This window comes from Macaca mulatta, chromosome 6 (assembly GCF_049350105.2).
Source record: "Macaca mulatta isolate MMU2019108-1 chromosome 6, T2T-MMU8v2.0, whole genome shotgun sequence".
Taxonomy (NCBI): domain Eukaryota; kingdom Metazoa; phylum Chordata; class Mammalia; order Primates; family Cercopithecidae; genus Macaca; species Macaca mulatta.
Window position 1 is genome coordinate 142,871,582 of NC_133411.1, and position 21,413 is coordinate 142,892,994.

A 21,413-nucleotide genomic window follows, 5' to 3' on the forward strand; every position below is an offset into this window, starting at 1 on the left:
TGTGTTCTACTCCTGAATCTGGTTTCCCCTAAGCTTTTATCTCACCCTGGTGACAGCTCAGAAACACACAAACTCTGTGTTAAGAAAACTAAGAAGTCATTCATCTGCACATTTCCCGAAATCCCCCAGAAGCCCACATAGACTGAATGGTGTCCTTATTGGAAACTCTCCACCTTAGCCAAGGTGCAAAGTCCTCCCAGTCCCCCAGGAGCTTCCCTTCTTTGAGCTGTACTCAAGTTTTCTGTAAAACCACTCAGTTCAACAAATGAGTTTCTCAATCTTAGTTTCTGCTTGTTGACTTTAAAGTTCATCTATAATAAACACACTGAAGTCCTCTTCCCTGACTCATTGTCCACTTTGTCCATTTGTGTCCTCATACCAGATTGTCTCAGTTCTCTTAACTGGTGAGGTATTATGAACTCAAGGCATTTTGCACAATGATATTCCAACATGCTGCATGCAACAGGCAGACAATAAGTAACTAGTGAGGGAAATATTTCCTCATACTCAAGAGAACGCTTTATACATTTTTAAATATTTTAGGGCCAGGCATGGTGGCTTGTGCCTGTAATCTCAAGTACTCAGGAGGCTGAGACGGGAGGATCACTAGGACGGGAGGATCTCCTGGGAGGAGCCCAGTTCAAGACTACAGTAAGCTATTATGATGCCACTGCACTTCAGCCTGGCTGACAGAGTGAAACTCTGTATCTAAAATATTTTAATACTGTAGTTAGCCGGGCACAGTGGCTCACGCCTGTAATTCCAATACTTTGGGAGGCCAAGGCGGGCGGATCATGAGGTCAGGAGATCAAGACCATCCTGGTAACATGGTGAAACCCTGTATCTACTAAAGATACAAAAAATTAGCCAGCCGTGGTGGCAGGTGCCTGTAGTACCAGCTACTCGGGAGGCTGAGGCAGGAGGATGGCGTGAACCTGGGAGGCGGAGGTTGCAGTGAGCCAAGATCACGCCATTGCACTCCAGCCTGGGCAACAAAGCAAGATGCCGTCTCAAAAAAAAAAAAAAAAAAAAAAAAAAACCTGTACCTGACATCTGACTAGATGTACCCAGCAACCACTATGTGCCATAATCTCTGGACAAATTCTATGAACATTCACTTAGAAATAGCTGCAAGTTCCTCAAGACAGTATGTCAAATACTGAGACCCACAGTTTTTGGGTGATCAGTTGCATAAAATGCTAAAAATAGACGGTTCTTGTTTTGAATGTCACTTTCAAACATAGAAAAAAAAATTCTGCTGAAAAATCATGAATGTAAAAAAATGTTCGTATTTGTTGAAGCTGGATCATGCATAGAGTTTATTACTATTCTTTGTGTTTGAAATTTCCACAATCGGCCAGGCGAAGTGGCTCACACCTGTAATCCCAGCACTTTGGGAGCCCAAGGGCGGATCACCTGAGGTCAGGAGTTCGAGACCAGTCTGACCAACATGGAGAAACCCCGTCTCTACTAAAAATACAAAATTAGCCAGGTGTGGTGGCACATGCCTGTAATCCCACCTACTCGGGTGGCTGAGGCAGGAGAATCACTTGAACCCAGGAGGCAGAGCTTGCAGTGAGCCAACATTGTGCACCATTGCACTCCAGCCTGGGCAACAAGAGCGAAACTCCATCTCAAAAAAAAGAAAAAAAAAAAATTCCACAATCAAGTTATTAAAAATATATAAATATATGGGAGAATTCCAAAATCACCCATTCCAAAATCACATGACCCATATGGAGGGACCTACAAATATGAAAGGATATTACCAGTGATTAGGTTACTTTACCTGGCAGTGAACTTGAAGAAAGAGCGATTACCGTTGGTGGGCTAACCTGATCAGGTGAGTCCTTAAAAGCTTTGGGGCTCTTCCTGGAGGAGACTGGAAGTGTGAGAGGGATTTCACATGAGGGAGTTTTTCTGTTTCTGGCTTTGGCGATGTAGGGGACCACGTGGCAAGGAATGCTGATGTCCTCTAAGCACTGAGAGTGCCTCAGCCAACAAAGAAAGAGGGACTTCTATCCTACAACTGAAAATAACTGAATTCCACCACAACGCTGTAAGCCTGGAAGAGGACGCCAAGCCCCTAGATAAAATGAGAAGACAGCCTAGTCGACACCCTAATTTCAGCATCGTGAGAACCTAAGCAGAGCCCAGGTAGGCATGCATACCTGCCTGGCTTTGACCTGCAGAACTGTAAAATAAATGAGTGTTGTTTTAAGCAGCTAAATTTATGGTAATCTGTAATACAGCGAGTGAAAACGAATAATATATAATACATACACAGAGCATGGAGACAAAAAACAAATCTAAATAAATGCCCTATTTATTTATATTTTATTAATAAAGACAACAGAAGGAGGATGAGGTTTCAATATTTTATTCAAGTTTTTTTTAAGTGATGTTAATTACAGCATTTGAAGGGGAGGATCTAATTCCACACAAAATGGAAGACTCTAAAATGTACCCATTAAACTGCTAAAAAACAAATTGAGTGGTGAGAATACAACAGAAGTCCAATTTAGATTCTGAGTGTTGTCACCATGTGATTACGATCACACAGACACTTCCAAGCTTATAGCTGGAGCTCCTGGAAGCTATTTCATACTCTGGTGCAAGGGCAAAAAAAACACAACACAAGAAGGAATAAGTCCTGAATTATTGGCTTCATCACATCCACCTTCTCCACCCCAAAATGGCACAAAAGAAACAGTGACCACACCCTGCAGACCTTTTGGTGTAAAAGAGGTGACGATGAACTGGGGTGGGAACAGGTCATGAAGATCTGTCCAAAAAAGTCCCATTCAGGTGAGTTTGTACACACCATCAAGCAGCGAGCCTCTCATCAATTAGGGTTAGGAAACCAAGGTTCGATTCTCAGGAAATCACAATTTCATTCATTTACTCAATATGAATTTACAAAGTGCCTACATACTGTCAGCTTCCACTTGCAGCCATTTCTAGATAAAAAAGAAACCTGGCATCTCAGAGGGGCCACCAAGCTCCCCCCGAGTCTACCACTGAAAGGACCTTTTTTGGAAATGGGTTTCTTCTGTACCTCTGGAAGGGTAACATCTTAAAGCTGAATCATCTTTAACCTGGAGGGCTAACATATTTAGCAATACTTGCATCCCAGACATACAACATTAAGATACACTAAATTCTGAAGGTAGCTATGCTGCAAAATAGTTTAAAATTAAACAATTGTACAGTATTCATTTATGCTTGAAATTCCAGTCCTAGACCAAGCTTGTGGCCACCAGCATTGACGTTCTTGCCATCCAGAAGAGCTGACAGTGTCAGTTTGATACCTGCAGGGAGAAAAATGAGGGAGAGGAAAGGAGGAGGAATGGAGGAAAGAAATGACAAGAAAGATTAACAACAAATTCAGAACCTGTTCCAGATATTATCAGCAGGGTCCACATGGCCCTTCAATCCTTGTTACTTAGCACTATCTGACCAACAGGTATCCTAGAGTGGGCTTATAAAACAACTAATTATCCCACCGCCCAGAGAGCCTACCCAAATCTACTTCTGGAACCCCACTTTCCTTTTTCCTCTCACTGTTCCCCTGGTACAATTAGTCTCTAGTACTGGTAGCATACAGTAAGCTTTTTTGGCAATCATCCCTTTAAATGAAACCTCAATCCTGAATCCAACCTAAGGTCTTACATGTTCATGTTCAGTGTACACACATGGGTAGTGTGCATGCACATCCACAGATGCACACAACAAACTGACCTTCCCTGGAATAACCTGATTCAGGAAGTAGCTGGTAATCTTAGATTTCCAGGGTTCAAAGGTGGTTATATGCTAGAACTAGAATACATCATGGACTGGCCTAGCCAACTGTGCAGAGGAAACCTGCAAACCACTTTTCCTATTTCTTTGTCTTTTTACAGTGGGACTGATTTATAAGTTAGTTTTGAGAATCTGCCAGAAATAAGTATCAAGCATTATGTACACATTGGAAAAAAGGACGGAAGAAAATAGCAAAGAATATGTGTTAGCCTCAGCCTTTTTCCTCCTGCTTGCCACATCTCATATTCTCCAAATGTTTTATAATGACCCCATACTCCTTTATAAACATTTAATTATACTTTATATATATGCATTTATATATACCCACTGTATTATATAAACATTTTATAAACAATGACATAAATCAGCAAACCAGCACCACAATTTTTTTTAAGACAAAGAACCGATTTCACACACAAGCAACACATACCTGGCTTTAGAGTCTGAGTGTATCCTAAACCTATCAGGCTGGAGTTGTTCACTTTAGCCTAGTCAAGGAAATGACAAAACAGAGAAAACATTAAGTATAATACTTTGCGCTTCCATCTCCAAAATTAATAAGAGCTTTTTAGTCAACCAACCTTTGACTTCAGAATCAAATTTTTTTATGACCATCTTGTTCACGAGATTCATTAAATTCAATACAAAATATATCAATTTTAGGTGCATACTTTCCTGTTCAAATGGTGTTCTGAGATCTGACACCCCTCGTAAGAACAAAGCAGAGAGAAGGAAGGCCTCTTAGGGGCCCATGTCCTTTTGCTCATATAAATAATGAGGCTCCTTTTCTCTTGTTTTTAAGTGCCTGTTAAGGGAGCCAAATTCGGTTCTAGTTTAGGAGACTTAAAATGGGCTGTCCATAAATTACAGAAATCAGTACAGGCACCATTCTGCAACATGAGATTCCCTCATTCCACCCCAAAGAGATACAACCTCCAGTGCCCTGTGACAAGAGAAATGAGCCCAATAGGATTTACTGCAAAAACTGGGAAGTAGTTTGAGGGCCTGTGAGCAATGCCAGAGAGTCTGCAAGATGCCAACTGACTACTGATTTCTTAATATGCAATGCAGGAGCTGAAAAGGAGAATAAAAAGTGGGGGGTGGGGGGAATTATCAATTAGAACCCTAGATTTCAGAGTGCCCCTTTTAACAGTCTGCTTTATAGAACAGGAACTGGTATTAATGGAAGAGGCTCAACAGTAAGCCAGTCTGGCTCAAATCCAGTCCCCAGCACTTTCCTGGTGTGTTCCTTTGGGCAAGTTACTCACCTTTCTAAGCTTCTAGTTCCTCATTTGTAAAAACAGAGATGATTGGGTGGGGGCCATGGCTCATGCCTGTAATCCCAGCATTTTGGGAGGCCGAGGCAGGCAGATCACCTGAGGTCAGGAGTTCGAGACCAGCCTAACCAACATGGTGAAACCCTATCTATACTAAAAATACAAAAACTAGCCAGGTGTGGTGGTAGGTGCCTGTGGTCCCAGCTACATGGGAGGCTGAGGCAGAAGAATCACTTGAACCTGGGGGACGGAGGTTGCGCAGTGAGCTGAGATCGTGCCACTTGCACTCCAGCCTGGGCAACAGAGGGTGACTCCGTCTCAAAAAAAAAAAAAACCAGAGATGATTGGCCAGGAATGGTGGCTCATGCCTGTAATCCCAACAACATTTGGGAGGTTGAGGTTGGAGGACAGCTTGAGCCCAGGAGTTTGAGACCAGCCCAGGCAACAGAGCAAGACACTGTCTCTACTAAAAACATTTTTAATTAGCCAGGCATGGTGGTGTGCCTGTAGTCCCAGCTACCTGGGAAGCTGAGGTGGCAGGATTACTTGAGCACAGGACGTTGAGGCTGCAGTGAGCTGTAATTACACCACTGCATCCAACCTGGGCAACTAAGCAAGACTCTGTCTCAAAAAAACAAGAAATAAAAAAACCCAGAGATGATTAAAAAAACAAAGCACCTATTTCAAATGGGATTAAACACAGTAGTCTATACATAAAAGGCTCTGCACAGTGCCTGGTACCCATAAGAAGTACTAGTAGTATGATCACTGTACTCATTTGGAACTCTTTTCAAAGTGAGAACATCTCTCACTTTGTTTTTGTTTTTTGAGACGGAGTCTTTTTTTTTTTTGAGATGGAGTCTCGCTCTGTCACCCAGGCTGGAGTGCAGTGACATGGCCTCGGCTCACTGCAACCTCCGCCTCCCGGGTTCAAGCAATTCTCCTGCCTCAGCCTCCCGAGCAGCTGGGATTACAGGCGCCTGCCACCACACCCGGCTAATTTTTGTAGTTTTAGTAGAGACGGGGTTTTGCCATGTTGGCCAGGCTGGTCTCAGACTCCCGACCTCAAGTGATCTGCCTGCCTTGGCCTCCCAAAGTGCTGGGATTACAGGCGTGAGCCACCGCACGCAGCAGCATCTCTCACTTTGAATAAGCTGAAGCACAGCACTCCAGCAAACCTGAAGGACTCCAACGTAAAGAGCAGATGGGCCTGCCTGTGAGATGCATGATTCCACAGATACCCACCGAGAAGCAGGCGTCAGGGTCAATCTGATACTTGGCTGCTATTCCGAAGCGCGTGTTACTGTTTCCTGCCGTCCAGGCGAGATTGACAGCAGTCTCCAACTTCTTGTTCACTTTCTGGTAAATAGAGCCGCCAAACTCTGTCCCGTCATTCCTGCAAACAAGCACAGCACAGATGCTGAGCTTCCCAGGGAGGCGAGCTGCAGCCCAGACAGATCCACCCAAGTCTCCCAGAAGACAGGGATGCCAGAAACGGACTGAACCAATACTGGTATTAAGGGAAGTCAGAAGTTCACCAAATTTCACAAAACAGGCACTAAATTACAGGAAGTCTGGTAAGTATAGAACAGGCACCTGGCCAGGCACACTGGCTCACGCCTGTAATCCCAGCACTTTGGGAGGCCAAGATGGGCAGATCACTTGAGGTCAGGAGTTTGAGACCAGCCTGGCCAACATGGTGAAACCCTGTCTCTACTAAAAATACAAAAATTGGCTGGGCTGGTGCCACACGCTTGTAATCCCAGCTACTCAGGAGGCTGAGGCAGGAGAATTGCTTGAACCCGGGAGGCAGAGGTTGCAGTGAGCCGAGATTATGCCACCGCACTCCAGCCTGGGTGACAGAGCAAGACCTCGTCTCAAACAAAAAAAGAAAAAGCCGGGGAAGAAGGGGCACATGGTGACTCATGCCTGTAATCCTAGCATTTTGAGAGGCCGAGGCAAGAGGACCGCTTGAGCCCAGGATGTAGCTTGGGCAACACAGCAAGATCCTGTCTCTATAACGAAAAAAAAAAGAAAAAAGAAGCAGGCCAGGCGAGGTGGCTCACGCCTATAATTCCAGCACTTTGGGAGGCCAAGGCGGGCGGATCATGAGGTCAGGAGATCGAGACCATCCTGACTAACACAGTGAAACCCCGCCTCTACTAAAAATACAAAAAATTAGCCGGGCATGGTGGCGGGCGCCTGTAGTCCCAGCTACTCGGGAGGCTGAGGCAGGAGAATGGCGTGAACCCAGGTGGCAGAGCTTGCAGTGAGCCAAGATCACGCCACTGCACTCCAGCCTGGGTGACAGGGCGAGACTCCGTCTCAAAAAAAAAAAAAAAGAAAAGCAGCAAGTAGAGCACTGAGATTCTTAGGGATTTATTTTTACTGCTACTGATGTTATTACTTTTATAAATAATTCTACCAGAAAAATGGCACGGAAGTCCGGGTACGGTGGCTCATGCCTATAATCCCAGCACTTTGGGAGGGGAAGGCAGGCGGATCATTTGAGGTCAGGAGTTCAAGACCAGCCTGGCTAAGACGATGAAACGCTGTCTCTACTAAAAACATAAAAATTAGCTGGGCATGGTGGCGGGCGCCTGTAATCCCAGCAACCTGGGAGACTGAGGCAGGAGAATCATCTGAACCCAGGAGACAGAGGTTGCAGTGAGCTGAGATCATACCACTGCACTCCAGTCTGGGCAACAGAGACTCTGGCTCAAAAAATAAAAATAAAAAATGGTATGGAAAGAGAAGAAAATGAGAAGAGAACACAGCCAGAAATGGCAAGAAAGGCAGGGCTGCACATATGACTCAGAAGGCAAGTTAGAGCCCTTGGCACAACCTGCTGCAGCCACTGCTGGGGAGATACGGTTGGCACTGACCCAGCCTCTTGGAGGAGCAGCACTTCAAAAGAGCTTAATCCACAATTCATCTCGTCCACCTATGCACACTCCTCACCCATGCTGCAACATCTAAGGTCCTGGCAGGATTTGAAAGGGAGCTTTTTGCTACATCATAAAATGCCTCGCTCTTTCAGAAACATTCAGAATGAAACCCCAGGTGGTCAAGCTCCCTCCTCTCTTACAAACACACTGAATGACTCCAGTTGCTGGGAATATCCTTTTCCCTTCTTCAGTCATTCAAATTCTCCTCTTCCTCTTTGGGGGCCCTGCTTAAGCTCTCAGAATTTGAAAGTCTGCCCCACCCAGATGAACAGCCTATACAAACTCTGCAGTCACTGCCACCCCTAAAAAAGCCAGCTCAGAGAGTCTACACTTTGTCCTCTGTCGGGCTGGGGTCTGCACAGATCATTTACTGTCTCTCATTACTGCTTTCAGATTGTTGTTTATATGCACAGTGTATACTGGTGCCTGGTCAGAAGCAACCTTCTCCACAGAGGGAACCACAGAAAACAAAAACAGTTAAAGTGGCTGCCACTGGGGAGGTGGGATGAGCAGGCTGAGGCAGGCTGGAATCACTGCTTTTCATAAGCCCATCTGTACTGTTTGATTTTACAACCATGGGCTCAGACTCCTTTGATTAAAAAAATTAAGAAAAATTTTAATGCTGCAATTTTTTAAAAAGGAATGACCATCCCCCTTGCATTAGATGGTCTTCAAGCCTGCCTAAACCCTCTCAAACATCTTTAACATAAAATCATTGTCTGAGTTCTGTCTCATAATTGTGGGCATTTCCAGTGGAAATGGCATTGGTAACTGTGCGTCAGAGCCAATGTACTTTGGAATGCAGCAAAGGGCTTCAGGACCTAAGAAAAAAAACTCTAGTTTTCACAAGACACTCTCCCTAAATTAGAGAATACATTCTAAATTTTTTTTTCCCTGAGATGGGATCTTGCTCTGTTGCCCAGGCTGGAGAGCAGTGGCAAAATCATAGCTCACTGCAACCTCAAACTCCTGGGCTCAAGTGATCACAGGCATGTTGCCACCATGCCCAGCTAATTTTTAAAAATGTTCTTAGAGACACAGTATTTCTGTTTCCCAGGCTGGTTCCAAACTCCTGGCCTCAAGTGATCCTCCCACCTCAGCCTCCCAAGTAGCTGAGATTACACATATGAGCCACACATTGTAAATTCTCGCTTCCCCATGAAATTCAGCGAGACAGACATTATGCTTCTAGAAAGTACAGGGAGACCCAGGCACTGCCTGATTCACAGGGAATCCTGTCTTCTTTAGACAGCCCAAGTATGCTACAATAAAACAGCAGCCTGTCAAAAATAACAGATTTTTAATGACTTTAGTAATATATTCAACTGGGGAAGTTTCTTGGGCTTACATGTTTTTAAAAAGGCCAGACTTTTCAGAATATCCCAAAACCAGGAACACAATATTGCCTTCCTATACAGAGCTTTCAAAACCACAAACAAGAGGCCAGACGCAGTGGCTCACGCCTGTAATCTGTAATCCCAGCACTTTGGGAGGCCAAAGCAGGCAGATCGCTTGAGCTCACGAGTTCAAGAACAACCTGGGCAACATGGCGAAATCCTGCCTCTACAAAAAATACAAAAAGTAGCCAGGTGTGGTGGTGTGCACCTGTAGTCCCAGCTATTTGCAAGGCTGAGGCAGGAGAATCACTTGATCCTGGGAGGCGGAGGCTGCAGAGATCGTGCCACTGCACTCCAGTCTGAGTGAGAGAGCAAGAACCTGTCACCAAAAAAAAATAATAATAAATAAACAGCTGGAACTGTTCAAATTCATCTATATGAAGCACAAAGACTTTCTGTTATGCATCTGGGCCCCTGCAAGCACCAGGGCAACCCAGATGAGTTGTGTCAGCTGCCTTCACGCTGGTTCCAAAAATAAACCATGCCCACTTGTTGCTTATTAAAAATGTTGAAGCTTAGATATGTGGGGGAAATGGCTAACAGCCATTGTTCCTCCTAGAATTGGTGCCAATGCCTAATTTTAAACCAAGGAAAAAACTTCCCATGCCAATCAGAATTCTACATTCAAAAACATTTCTATGCATGTGGTATGTTTCCTATAGCTTTTTTGTATGTTTCACCTTTTCTTAATTAAACATACAATAACATTGATATTTTCTTCTTTTTTTTTTTTTTTTTTTTGAGATGGAGTCTCGCTCTGTTGCCCAGGCTGCAGTGCAGTGACGTGATTTCAGCTCAATGCAACCTCCACCTCCCAGGTTCAGGCAATTCTCTGCCTCAGCCTCCTGAGTAGCTGGGATTACAGGCACCCGCCACCACGCCCAGCTAATTTTTGTATTTTTAGTAGAGATGGGGTTTCACCTTCTTGGCCAGGCTGGTCTTGAACTCCTGACCTCGTGATCCACCTGCCTCGGACTCCCAGAGTGCTGGGATTACAGGCGTGAGCCACCGCACCCGGCCAAAATGGATATTTTCTTGGTATACAATTTTATGAATTTTTTTTTTTTTTTTTGAGACGGAGTCTCACTCTGTCGCCCAGGCTGGAGTGCAGTAGCCGGATCTCAGCTCACTGCAAGCTCTGCCTCCCGGGTTCACGCCATTCTCCTGCCTCAGCCTCCCAAGTAGCTGGGACTACAGGCGCCCGCCACCTCGCCCGGCTAGTTTTTTGTATTTTTTTTTTAAAGTAGAGACGGGGTTTCACCGTGTCAGCCAGGATGGTCTCGATCTCCTGACCTCGTGATCCGCCCGTCTCGGTCTCCCAAAGTGCTAGGATTACAGGCTTGAGCCACCGCGCCCGGCCCATTTTTATGAATTTTAACACACATACACAGATTAATGTAACCATGACTACAGTCAGGATATAGAACAGTTCCCTCCCCCAAACTCCTTCAATCACCACTTTGTAGTCATACCCTCCCCAGCCCCTGCCAACCACTAGATTGTCCATCTCTATAGTTTTCCTGTGACTTTTTAGTTGTAACAGATTCCAAATTAATGATAAAAATTCCTCAAAAAATTTATTAATGGAAATAATATTAGTTTACACATTAATACCATTGATTTGCCTTAAGTTTAAGAAGTTACTTCTTTTTTTTTTATTTATTTTTTTTTTTTACTTTTTTTTTTTTTTTGAGACGGAGTCTCGCTCTGTTGCCCAGGCTGGAGTGCAGTGGCGCGATCTCGGCTCACTGCAAGCTCCACCTCCCGGGTTCACGCCATTCTCCTGCCTCAGCCTCCCGAGTAGCTGGGACTACAGGCGCCCACAACCGCGCCCGGCTAATTTTTTTTTTTTTGTATTTTTAGTAGAGACGGGGTTTCACCGTGGTCTGGATCTCCTGACCTTGTGATCCGCCCGCCTCGGCCTCCCAAAGTGCTGGGATTACAGGCGTGAGCCACCGCGCCCGGCAAGAAGTTACTTCTTTAGTGACCTCTAGTGGAAAGAAAGAAACATGGTAACTCTGCACCCAGCTTGTGCCTGTCACAGGTTAATTCCTCATGAAACTGAATAAAACAAGGTTTATGATAAAACAAGATCCATGAATGAAATGTGTTTCCCTTAACCTAAATCATCAATCTACTTCAGTTCTCAAGGGGCTCTCTCCTAACCTATAATCACTGTTTCCCTTCACCATATGTCCAATAGTTACTTTTACATGTTTCACTGTACAGAGAAGATACTTTGTAACTCAGACAATCAGCTCCTAAATTTGTCTACCATGTCTACATGTCATCAAGCTCAGCAGGCTAATCCTCAGGCATTAGACAGAGAAAGAGCGCTGAGAGCTGTTTTGTTAACTAAAACAAAAACGCTCTGGACTGACACCACGTCGTCCCTGCTGTAATTAATCAGCCACTTTGTGTACCTGTGGCAATATTTATGTTCGTAGAGTGGAAAGGATCTAAGACACTCTAGGAAATGGGTAGGTGGGAAACAAATGATAGCAGCAGGCCATCTGGCTCATCTAATGCCAACAAACTCACTTTACAGTGGTTAAAAATTGGGCTTTCTTTTAAAAAAAATAATGAATGCGATCCCCTTATCACACACACTCCAACCCCACCCCTCACCCCGCTGTCCCCATGTACACTTACACATTAGTGTGAAGCTGGAATTCATCAGTCTTGTAGCCAACTGCAAAGTTGCTCTGGGTCACTCGGGATTTTGCAGTCTCAAAATTCATCTGGTAGCCAGCCAGCCAGCCCTCGTAACCCAGCACTAGAGCACCCCGGATGGAAGGTCCAGCAATGTCGAAATCCACGTCGCAGCCCAGGTTAATGTGCTCCCGCTTGTACCCTGTCTTGATTTTAGCATTTTTTTTCCTGAAGGAAAAGAAGTTGTATTAAGATCAGAAGCTAACTCACCCTGAAATGCCTTTTTTTTTTTTTTTTTTTTTTTTTTAATCCTAGGTCAAATAAAGGGAGTGGGGTGGGGGTGAAGTCAGGGCTCCAGTTCTCCCTTAAGGCACTGCCGTACCACAATGAGCAGGACACAACCTCTCTTCCACGGGGACCCAGTGTGCAGAAACCCACACTAATGAAGTGAGAACACAGACAGGAAAAGCCTGGAAAATAAATACGGAGTAACTTCCTTGTCCTATCCTCTTTGTATGCTTAATGTAGCAGCCTACACAGGCATTCATTAGGTAGAAAGCCACCATGTAATTATGAGACAGATGCATCTTTGATATTTTCCAAACCTGGGGAAAAGATTTATCTGTCATGAAGACAGCTACCTAAATAGCAGCTTTTAAAGAGACGGTTATCTTCTTACTCTGTGGCTCACACAGTTAAGTAAGGAAACATAGGCTATGTTCCTTCCTTCCAAGTGAATACAACAGTAAAATGGATTTCAATTACATATTCATGAGACCCCAATGAGTACATATTTCAGAGAACCGGGTACTGATATAGAACCTGGAACTCTGCAGACATGGGGGCCAGGAAGTGTTAGTCAGACAGTACCCCAGGTCCAACCTGATGATATCAGATGTGAGTCTATAAGCAGTTCAGTGTCTGTACTGCCTGTTCCTCAAGACCCAGCATGCCCTAGGAAGAGCAGGTGAATAGTGTTACCTGCAGACCTATTATTACCATGTCTTTTACCAGAAGTACCCACTGGAGAACAAGATCACATCGAACAAATAAAACATGGGCCATTTTTATCTGATTGAAGTTTCTATCATTCAGTTACAAGATTGACATCTCCCACAGGAAGCTGCATTCTCAGCAGAGACCACAGGAGGAACCAGATCCACTCAGAGCCCCAAGGACTACACAGCACTGTTCACTTCTAGCTTTATTCACATTGAGATTAATGCTTCATCCTCAGCACCTAGACCACTTCCTCCTAAATGGAACCAGTGCTCCTTGGAGAAATGGCTGACTATAGATCTTAGGCAGGAGATGTACACAGTGACCTAAAACATCTATCAAAGCTATTGAAGACTACTGGGGTGGAGGCAAAAGGACTTACAAGCTAACCTGAAGAGGCTCCCAAGGGATTCAACAATGGAGCAATGTGAGCCTCAATAAGGAAAATATCAGCAAAAGGCTGAAACACATTAAACAATATGTTTATTCTAGGCATTATAATGACACTCAGGGCCGGGCGTGGTGGCTCATGCCTGTAATTCCAGCACTTTGGGAGGCTGAGGCGGGTGGATCACGAGGTCAGGAGTTGGAGACCAGCCTGGCCAACATGGTGAAACACTGTCTCTACTAAAAATACAAAACTTAGCTGAGCGTGGTAGCAGGCATGTGTAATCCCAGCTACTCAGGAGCCTTAGGCAGGAGAATCGTTTCAACCCAGGAGGCAGAGGTTGCGGTGAGCCAAGATTGCGCCACCGTACTCCAGCCTGGGTAACAGAGTAAGACTCCACCTCAAAAAAATAAATAAATAAATAAATAATTATAATAACACTCAAATCACATAGCTGTCATCTTTAGAGACTAGAGAACCAACCTGTTATTTTAAAAACAGCAAGAGGCTGGGTGCGGTGGCTTACACCTATAATCCCAACACTTTAGGAGGCCGAGGCGGGTGGATCACCTGAGGTCAGGAGTTCAAAGCCAGCCTGGCCAACATGGCAAAACCCCATCTCTACTAAAAATACAAAAATTAGCTGGGCGTGGTGGCGCGCACCTGTAATCTCACCTACTCAGGAAGCTGAGGCAGGAGAATCACTTGAACCTGGGAGGTGGAGGTTGCAGTGAGCCAAGATCGCGCCACTGTACTCCAGCCTGGGTAGCAAGAATAAAATTCAGTCTCCAAAAAAAAAAAAAAATCATGAAACAATCATGTAAATTTGAAGAGACTAGAGATTTGACAATATTAAAAAATGATCCGGCCGGGCGCGGTGGCTCAAGCCTGTAATCCCAGCACTTTGGGAGGCCGAGACGGGCGGATCACGAGGTCAGGAGATCGAGACCATTCTGGCTAACACGGTGAAACCCCGTCTCTACTAAAAAATACAAAAAAAACTAGCCAGGCGAGGTGGCGGGCACCTGTAGTCCCAGCTACTTGGGAGGCTGAGACAGGAGAATGGCATAAACCCGGGAGACGGAGCTTGCAGTGAGCTGAGATCCGGCCACTGCACTCCAGTCTGGGCGACAGAGCAAGACTCCGTCTCAAAAAAAAAAAAAAAACGATCCGCCAGGCGCAGTGGCTCATGCCTGTAATCCCAGCACTTTGGGAGGCCAAGGCAGGTGGATCACCTGAGGTCGGGAGTTCGAGATCAGCCTGACCAACACGGAGAAACCCCATCTCTACTAAAAATACAAAATTAGCTGGGTGTGGTGGCGCATGCCTGTAATCCCAGCTACTCGGGAGGCTGAGGCAGGAGAATCACTTGAACCCGGGAGGCAGAGGTTGCGGTGAGCTGAGATCGCGCCATTGCACTCCAGCCTGGGCAACATGAGTGAAACTCCATCTTAAAAAAAAAAAAAAAGAAAAAAAGAAATATCAACTTTTTTCAATATAATAATAATACCATGGTTATGCTCCTTTAAAATGGAATCTTGCCATTTAAAGATACATAATAAAATGCTTACAGATGAAATTATGTGCTGTTATTTATTTAAAATAATATGGGCATGGAGGAGTGCTATATTTATGGCTATATAAATAAAACATGATTGGCCACAGGGTTGGGTTGGTAACTATCAAAGCTGTGTGATAGGAATAGAATGAGGATTAAACATTTTTTTTGTATGTTTTTGTATGTTTCAGATTTCTCATTTAAAAAATAAATAAATAAAGGTTAAACATTCCAAATTCTCAATGAGACAAGAATTTTAGAGGTCGCAGGTGAAAATAAGGCCAGCACCCCCCTCCCAAGTGATGTAGGAAAACAGCCTGTTCCATGGCAAGAGTGACACCATCTTGAAGCAAAACCACCACTGATACAGTTTGTATGTTGTACCCTCTAAATCTCATGTTGAAATGCAGTCCCCACTGTCGGACCTGCTGGGTGGTGATTAGATCATGGGGGTGGATCCCCCATGGATTGGTGCTGTCCTTGCAATAATGAGTTATCATGAGATCTGGTTGTTTGACTGTGGCACCTCCCCACGACTCTCTCTCTCTCGCTCCTGCTCTTGCCATGTGATGTGTCTGCTCCTGCTTCATCAATCGCCATGACTAAAAGCTTCCTGAGGCCTTCCCAGAAGCCGAGCAGATGCCTGTGCTATGCTTGTACAGCCTGCAGAACCATGAGCCAATTGAACCTCTTTTCTTCATAAATTACCTGTCCTCAGGTATTTTTTTCTTTTTTTGAGATATAGTCTCACTCTGTTGTCCAGGCGGGAGTGCAGTGGTTTGATCATGGTTCACTACAGCCCCTACCTCCTGAGCTCAGGTGATCCTCCCACCTCAGCCTCCCAGGCAGCTGGAACTGACTATAGGTGTGCACCACCACGCCCAGCTAGCGTGTGTGTGCCTGTGTGTGTAGACGGGGTTTCACCATGTTGCCTAGGCTGGACTCCAACTCCTGGGCTCAAGCAATCTGCCTGCCTCAGCCTCCGAAAATGCTGGGATTACAGGCGTGAGCCACCTCGCCTGACCAGGTATTTCTTTAGAGCAATGCAAGAACAGCCTAATACAGCCATGACAACCAAGAAATACATCACAGACAATCCCATAAAAGAAACAATGCCAGCCAGGCACAGTGGCTCACACCTGTAACCCTAACACTTTTAGAGGCCAAGGCAGGTGGATCACTTGAGGTCAGGAGTTCAAGACCAGCCTGGAAAACATGGCAAAACTCCATCTCTACTAAAATATAAAAAGTAGCTGGGTGTGGTGGCACGCACCTGTAGTCCCAGACACTCAGGAGGCTGAGGAAGGAGAATCGCTGGAACCCGGGAGGCAGAGGTTGCAGTGAGTCAAGATCATGCTTCTGCATTCCAGCCTGGGTGACAGAGTGAGACTCTGTCTCAAAAAAATAAATAAATAAAAATAAAAAAAGTAAAGATGCTTATCTAACTTCCCTGTGGTCACAAGTTTTGCAAGTTTTTTACAAGACGGTCTAAGACATGCACACGTCTTTACTCTAAAAGCCTGCTATATAAAGAATACTTTCTGGAGGATAAGTGCAAGGATCCACTGTCTCTTGGCTGCTTGAGACATTGCTTCAATTTGCAAGTCTCTATTAAATGTTTCTTTCCGAGAAACTGGATTTGTCAGTCTCTTTCTCTGGCTGCTCAGCTCCCTCAGCAGTTGGGTGGTAGGTGTGCACAGACCTGCTCACCAACAGAACAAGTGACAATGAAACATGCCTTGGAACCTCAACTTTGTTTAAGTTACTTCTATACATTTTGGCAAGGTTTGAAGGAAAGGAGTGACAACTAAATTATCTCTCAATAAGAAAAATCCAAAACTGGTCAGGCGCAGTGGCTCACACTTGTAATCCCAGCACTCCAAGGGGGGCAGATCACTTGAGGTCAGGAGTTGGAGACCAGCCTAGCCAACATGGGAAAACCCTGTCTCTACTAAAAATACAAAAATTAGCAGGACATGGTGGCATGTGCCTGTAATCCCAGCTATTCAGGAGGCTGAGGCACAAGAATTGCTTGAACCCAGGAGGTGGAAGTTGCAGTGAGCTGAAATTACGTCACTGTACTCCAGTCTGGGCGACAGAGTGAGACTGTCTCAACAAAAAAGAAAAAGAAACCTATCTTCATCTGCCTGCTCTCTGGGGAAAGAAGCCTGGGTTTCGAACAAGTATGTGATTGGCACCAGGCTGGTTGAGATGACTGATGATTAGACAGCTGTTGAGAGGCTGACATTTAGAAAGGCAAAAAGACCAAGAAATATAAAATCACGCATCTTCTAACCATCTTCTTTTTTAATTTTTTAATAAAAAGCTGCTGATGGTCACAAACTATGATGCCTATGGCAGGGCCTCTGACCAGTGGTGTGCACCACCTGCACCAGTTTACATGGCACCCCCACCCACTGTCTCACTGGATTCTGGCCAGGGCCCACGATCCCCAAGAGAAAGGGCAGTGCTGGGGAGTGCTCAGGCTTCTCTCCAGGTCTCTTTCTAACACTGCACACTTGTCTGTGGAGTCTTCCTTTTTCAGATATTATTGGGATTTATTTTTAAGCTATTTCAACAGTAGTGCTAATTTGACAAGCACCCGAGAGAGGCCTGACTGATTTGTAGTTAACAAGCAAGCTTTATTTGTGGTAGATACTCAGTGTGGGTGCTGGTCCTTATTGAGGTCTGCAGCCTCATCCAGATGTGGTCTACACTCAGCTCCTCCTGGGAGTCAGGTGTTTTCCCAGGCTGTACCCTCAGTCACTTTGGAAAGCCAGCTTTCATTTCTAATCTCCATCATGCATCACCAGAACTTTCCTCAAATACCCAGTAGCAATATGTACACCTAGCACCCAGAATTTTAGTTTAGTTTTTTTTTTTTTTTTTTTTTTTTTTTGAGACGAAGTCTTGCTCTGTCGCCCACATTGCAGTGCAGTGGTATGATCTCAGCTCACTGCAACATCCACCTCCTGGGTTCAAGCAATTCTCCTGCCTCAGCCTCCTGAGTAGCTGGGATTACAGGTGTGCGCCACCACAGCCAGCTAATTTTTGTATTTTTAGTAAAGACAGGGTTTCACCACGTTGGCCAGGCTGGTCTCAAACGCCTGTCCTCGTGATCCGCCTGCCTCGGCACGCCAAAGTGCTGGGATTGCAGGCATGAGCCACCACACCAGGCCCACAATCTTAGTTTCTAAACATCATTCTCCAACATAAAGAACCAAGGTTCCTTGGAGAAATGGCAGACAGCAGGACTGGGGAAAAACAAGTACTAGATGAGCATCGTATATTTTCTGAAACCAGAAATAAAGACATGCTCTGAAAAATGACAGAGGTTTGTCAAAAAGCACACAAGATGTATTCTCCCAAAGGCCATATCTGGGACAACTTGAGCAACAAAATAAATGACACTGTAGATTATAGCCCATAGATTAAATGTCCATGCATCTATACTAATATAAATAAATAATTGATTGAATAAATACATGGGAAAGAAGGAATAGCTCTTCCTTACAATAGAATACCAAGTAACAAGTGAAGGAAGGATGGCAATAGGAAATCACCATTTGAGGTCGGGTGTGGTGGCTCACACCTGTAATCCCAACATTTTGGGAGGCCAAGGTAGGCAGATCACTTGAGCTCAGGAATTCGAGAGCAGACTGAGCAACATGGTGAAACACTGTCTCTACCAAAAATATAAAAATCAGCCAGGGGTGGTGGCAGGCACCTGTAGTCCCAGCTACTGGGGAGGCTGAGGAGGGAGGATCCCTTGAGCCGGGGAGGCAGAGGTTGCAATGAGCCGAGATCACACCACTGCACTCCAGCCTGGGTGACAGAGTGACACCCCACCTCAAAAAAACAAAAAAGAAAAGAAAATCACCATTTGTAGCCAGGCGTGGTGGCTCACACCTGTAATCCCAGCAATTTGGGAGGCTGAGAAAGGTGGATCGCTTGAGCTCAGGAGTTCCAGAACAGCCTGGCCAACATGGTGAAACCTCATCTCTACCAAAAATACAAAAATTAGCTGGGCTTGGTGGCACGCGCCTGTGGTCTCAGCTTCTTGGGAGGCTGAAAAGGAGGACTGCTAGAGCCCAGGAGGCAGAGGTTGCAGCGAGCCGGGATCATACCATTGCACTCCAGTCACCATTTGTCAAGCGTAACTGTTGCAGGCAAGAATCATCAATGGATGTTACTATTTGTCAGCAAAGGTATGATGAGAAATAGAATATCTGCATATCTCAAAGTGTCTACCCACAAGATACTTACTAATTACAAAGAGAAAAATAGTAGCTTTACAGTGAAGAGAGTTGGCAGACACCACTTCAAAACTGATCACCAAAAATGAGGCATATTGATAATATTCTTCCTAACATCACATGCTGAGAAGAATACAACACAATAACTTCTATGGGTGCCAAAAATGTAAAACCTAAATTTAATCATAAGGAAGCATCAGACAAATCCAAACTGACGGACATCTTAACAAAATAATTGGCCACTCTTTTTCAAAAGTGTCAGGGTCAGAAAATATTCCAGATTAGGGAAGACTTAACAATTAGATGCAATTGGCCGGGTGCGGTGGCTCATGCATGTAATCCCAGCACTTTGGGAGGCTGAGGTGGGCGGATCACAAGGTCAGGAGTTCGAGACCATCCTGGCCAACATGGTAAAACCCCGTCTCTACTAAAAATACAAAAATTAGCCTGGCTTGGTGGCACATGCATGTAATCCCAGCTACTTGGAAGGCTGAGGCCTCCCAAGTAGAGAATCACTTGAACCAGGGAGTCGGAGGTTACAGTGAGCCGAGATCATGCCACAGCACTCCAGCTTGGCAACAGAGAGAGATCCCGCCCCCCCCAAAAAAAAAAAACAATTAGATGCAATTTGGGATCCTGAACTGGATCACAGATCAGAAAAAAGACGCCATTGTGACAACAGATTAAGTGTATGATATCAACATTAACTTGCTGATTCTGATCATTATAGTTATATAAGCCAATAACATTAGGGGAAGCTGGGGGAAGAACACAGGAGAACTCTGCATACTATTTTTACCACATTTTTCTAAGTATAAAATTACTTTGAAATAAAAAGTAAATTTTTTTTAAAAAGGGTGGGTGCAGTGGCTCACACCTGTAATCCCAGCGCTTTGGGAGGCTGAGGCAAGCAGATCACCTGAAGTCAGGAGTTCAAGACCTGCCTGACCAACATGGAGAAACCCCGTCTCTACTAAAAATACAAAATTAGCTGGGTGTGGTGGCGCATTCCTGTAATCCCAGCTACTCGGGAGGCTGACGCAGGAGAAACACGTGAACCCACCCAGCACTTTGGAAGGTCAAGGCAGGCAGATCACGAGGTCAGAAGTTCGAGACCAGCCTAGCCAATATGGTGAAACCCCCGTCTCCACTAAAAATACAAAAATTTGCCAGGTATGGTGGCCCATGTCTGTAGTCCCAACTACTTGGGAGGCTGAGGCAGAAAAATCACTTGAACCCAGGAGGAGGAGGGTGCAGTGAGCCAAGATCACACCACTGCACTCCAGCCTGGGCAACAGAGCAAGACTCCGTCCCCCCTACACCCAAAAAAAAAAAAGCAAAAAACCTTTCCTTTGTGTTTTTATACTGCAGGGCCTGAAGACCTCTGCAAAGCTCCCTAAGGTAATGAGAAGGAAATTGCCTACAAATTCCAAAGTATGCTATCCCAGCAGGCAAAGTCCCAGGCAGCAAATTCAAGCATGTGGGCACATCCTCCAGCCCCTCATCCTATCCCAGGATCTTTCTGTATAACCTCTCCCTGATATCATGGCAGAGTTCCTGGGGGGAAAGTACACAGCACTGCAAGAAGGCAGTGGTCTTACAGAAGAAACTACAGCAGAGAGGAGGAATGAGAGTAAATCAGCCCCTTAACAATGGTCTCTTCAGATCATCTATAGCCAGGCTATAAGAAGACATCTCCAGAGGGTAGGAACCCTGTGTGCCCAGTCACTTGTGTGGACCGCACACCCAGCACAGGTCTGGACTTGGTAGATCCTCCCTCTAATAAATATTTGTGGGAAAGGAACAAAGGAAGAAAGAAAAAAAATACATGAAATGGCAAAACTGAAAAATTGATAATGCCATTTAACTACACCACTTAAAGATGTTAAGTTTTATATGTATATCTTACCACAAGTTTTTTTTTTTTCTGGAGACAGAGTCTCTCTCTGTAGCCCAGGCTGGAGTACAGTGGTGCGATCTCAGCTCACAGCAACCTCTCTCTCCTGGGTTCAAGCAATTCTCGTGCCTCAACATCCCAAGTAGCTGGGACTACAGGCACGCACCACCATGCCTGGCTAATTTTTGTATTTTTATTAGAGATGGGGTTTTGCCGTGTTGCCCAGGCTGGTCTCAAACT

At 45.0% G+C, this 21,413-nt stretch overlaps 1 protein-coding gene across 4 annotated transcripts in view; it reads right to left on the bottom strand.

Annotated features, from left to right (window-relative positions):
• Nucleotides 1-2,364: 2,364 nt before the first annotated feature.
• VDAC1 (voltage dependent anion channel 1) overlaps nt 2,365-21,413 on the bottom strand; it is a 34,685-nt gene continuing 15,636 nt past the window's right edge. For 3 of the 4 annotated variants that reach the window (XM_015140750.3, XM_015140749.3, XM_015140748.3), the window contains exons 6-9: nt 12,076-12,303; nt 6,324-6,474; nt 4,232-4,289; nt 2,365-3,311 (exon numbers count right to left, since the gene is read on the bottom strand). In XM_015140750.3, coding sequence (XP_014996236.1) covers nt 3,220-3,311; nt 4,232-4,289; nt 6,324-6,474; nt 12,076-12,303 — 529 coding nt within the window. In that variant the 3' untranslated portion in view covers nt 2,365-3,219. 4 annotated transcript variants of the gene reach the window in all.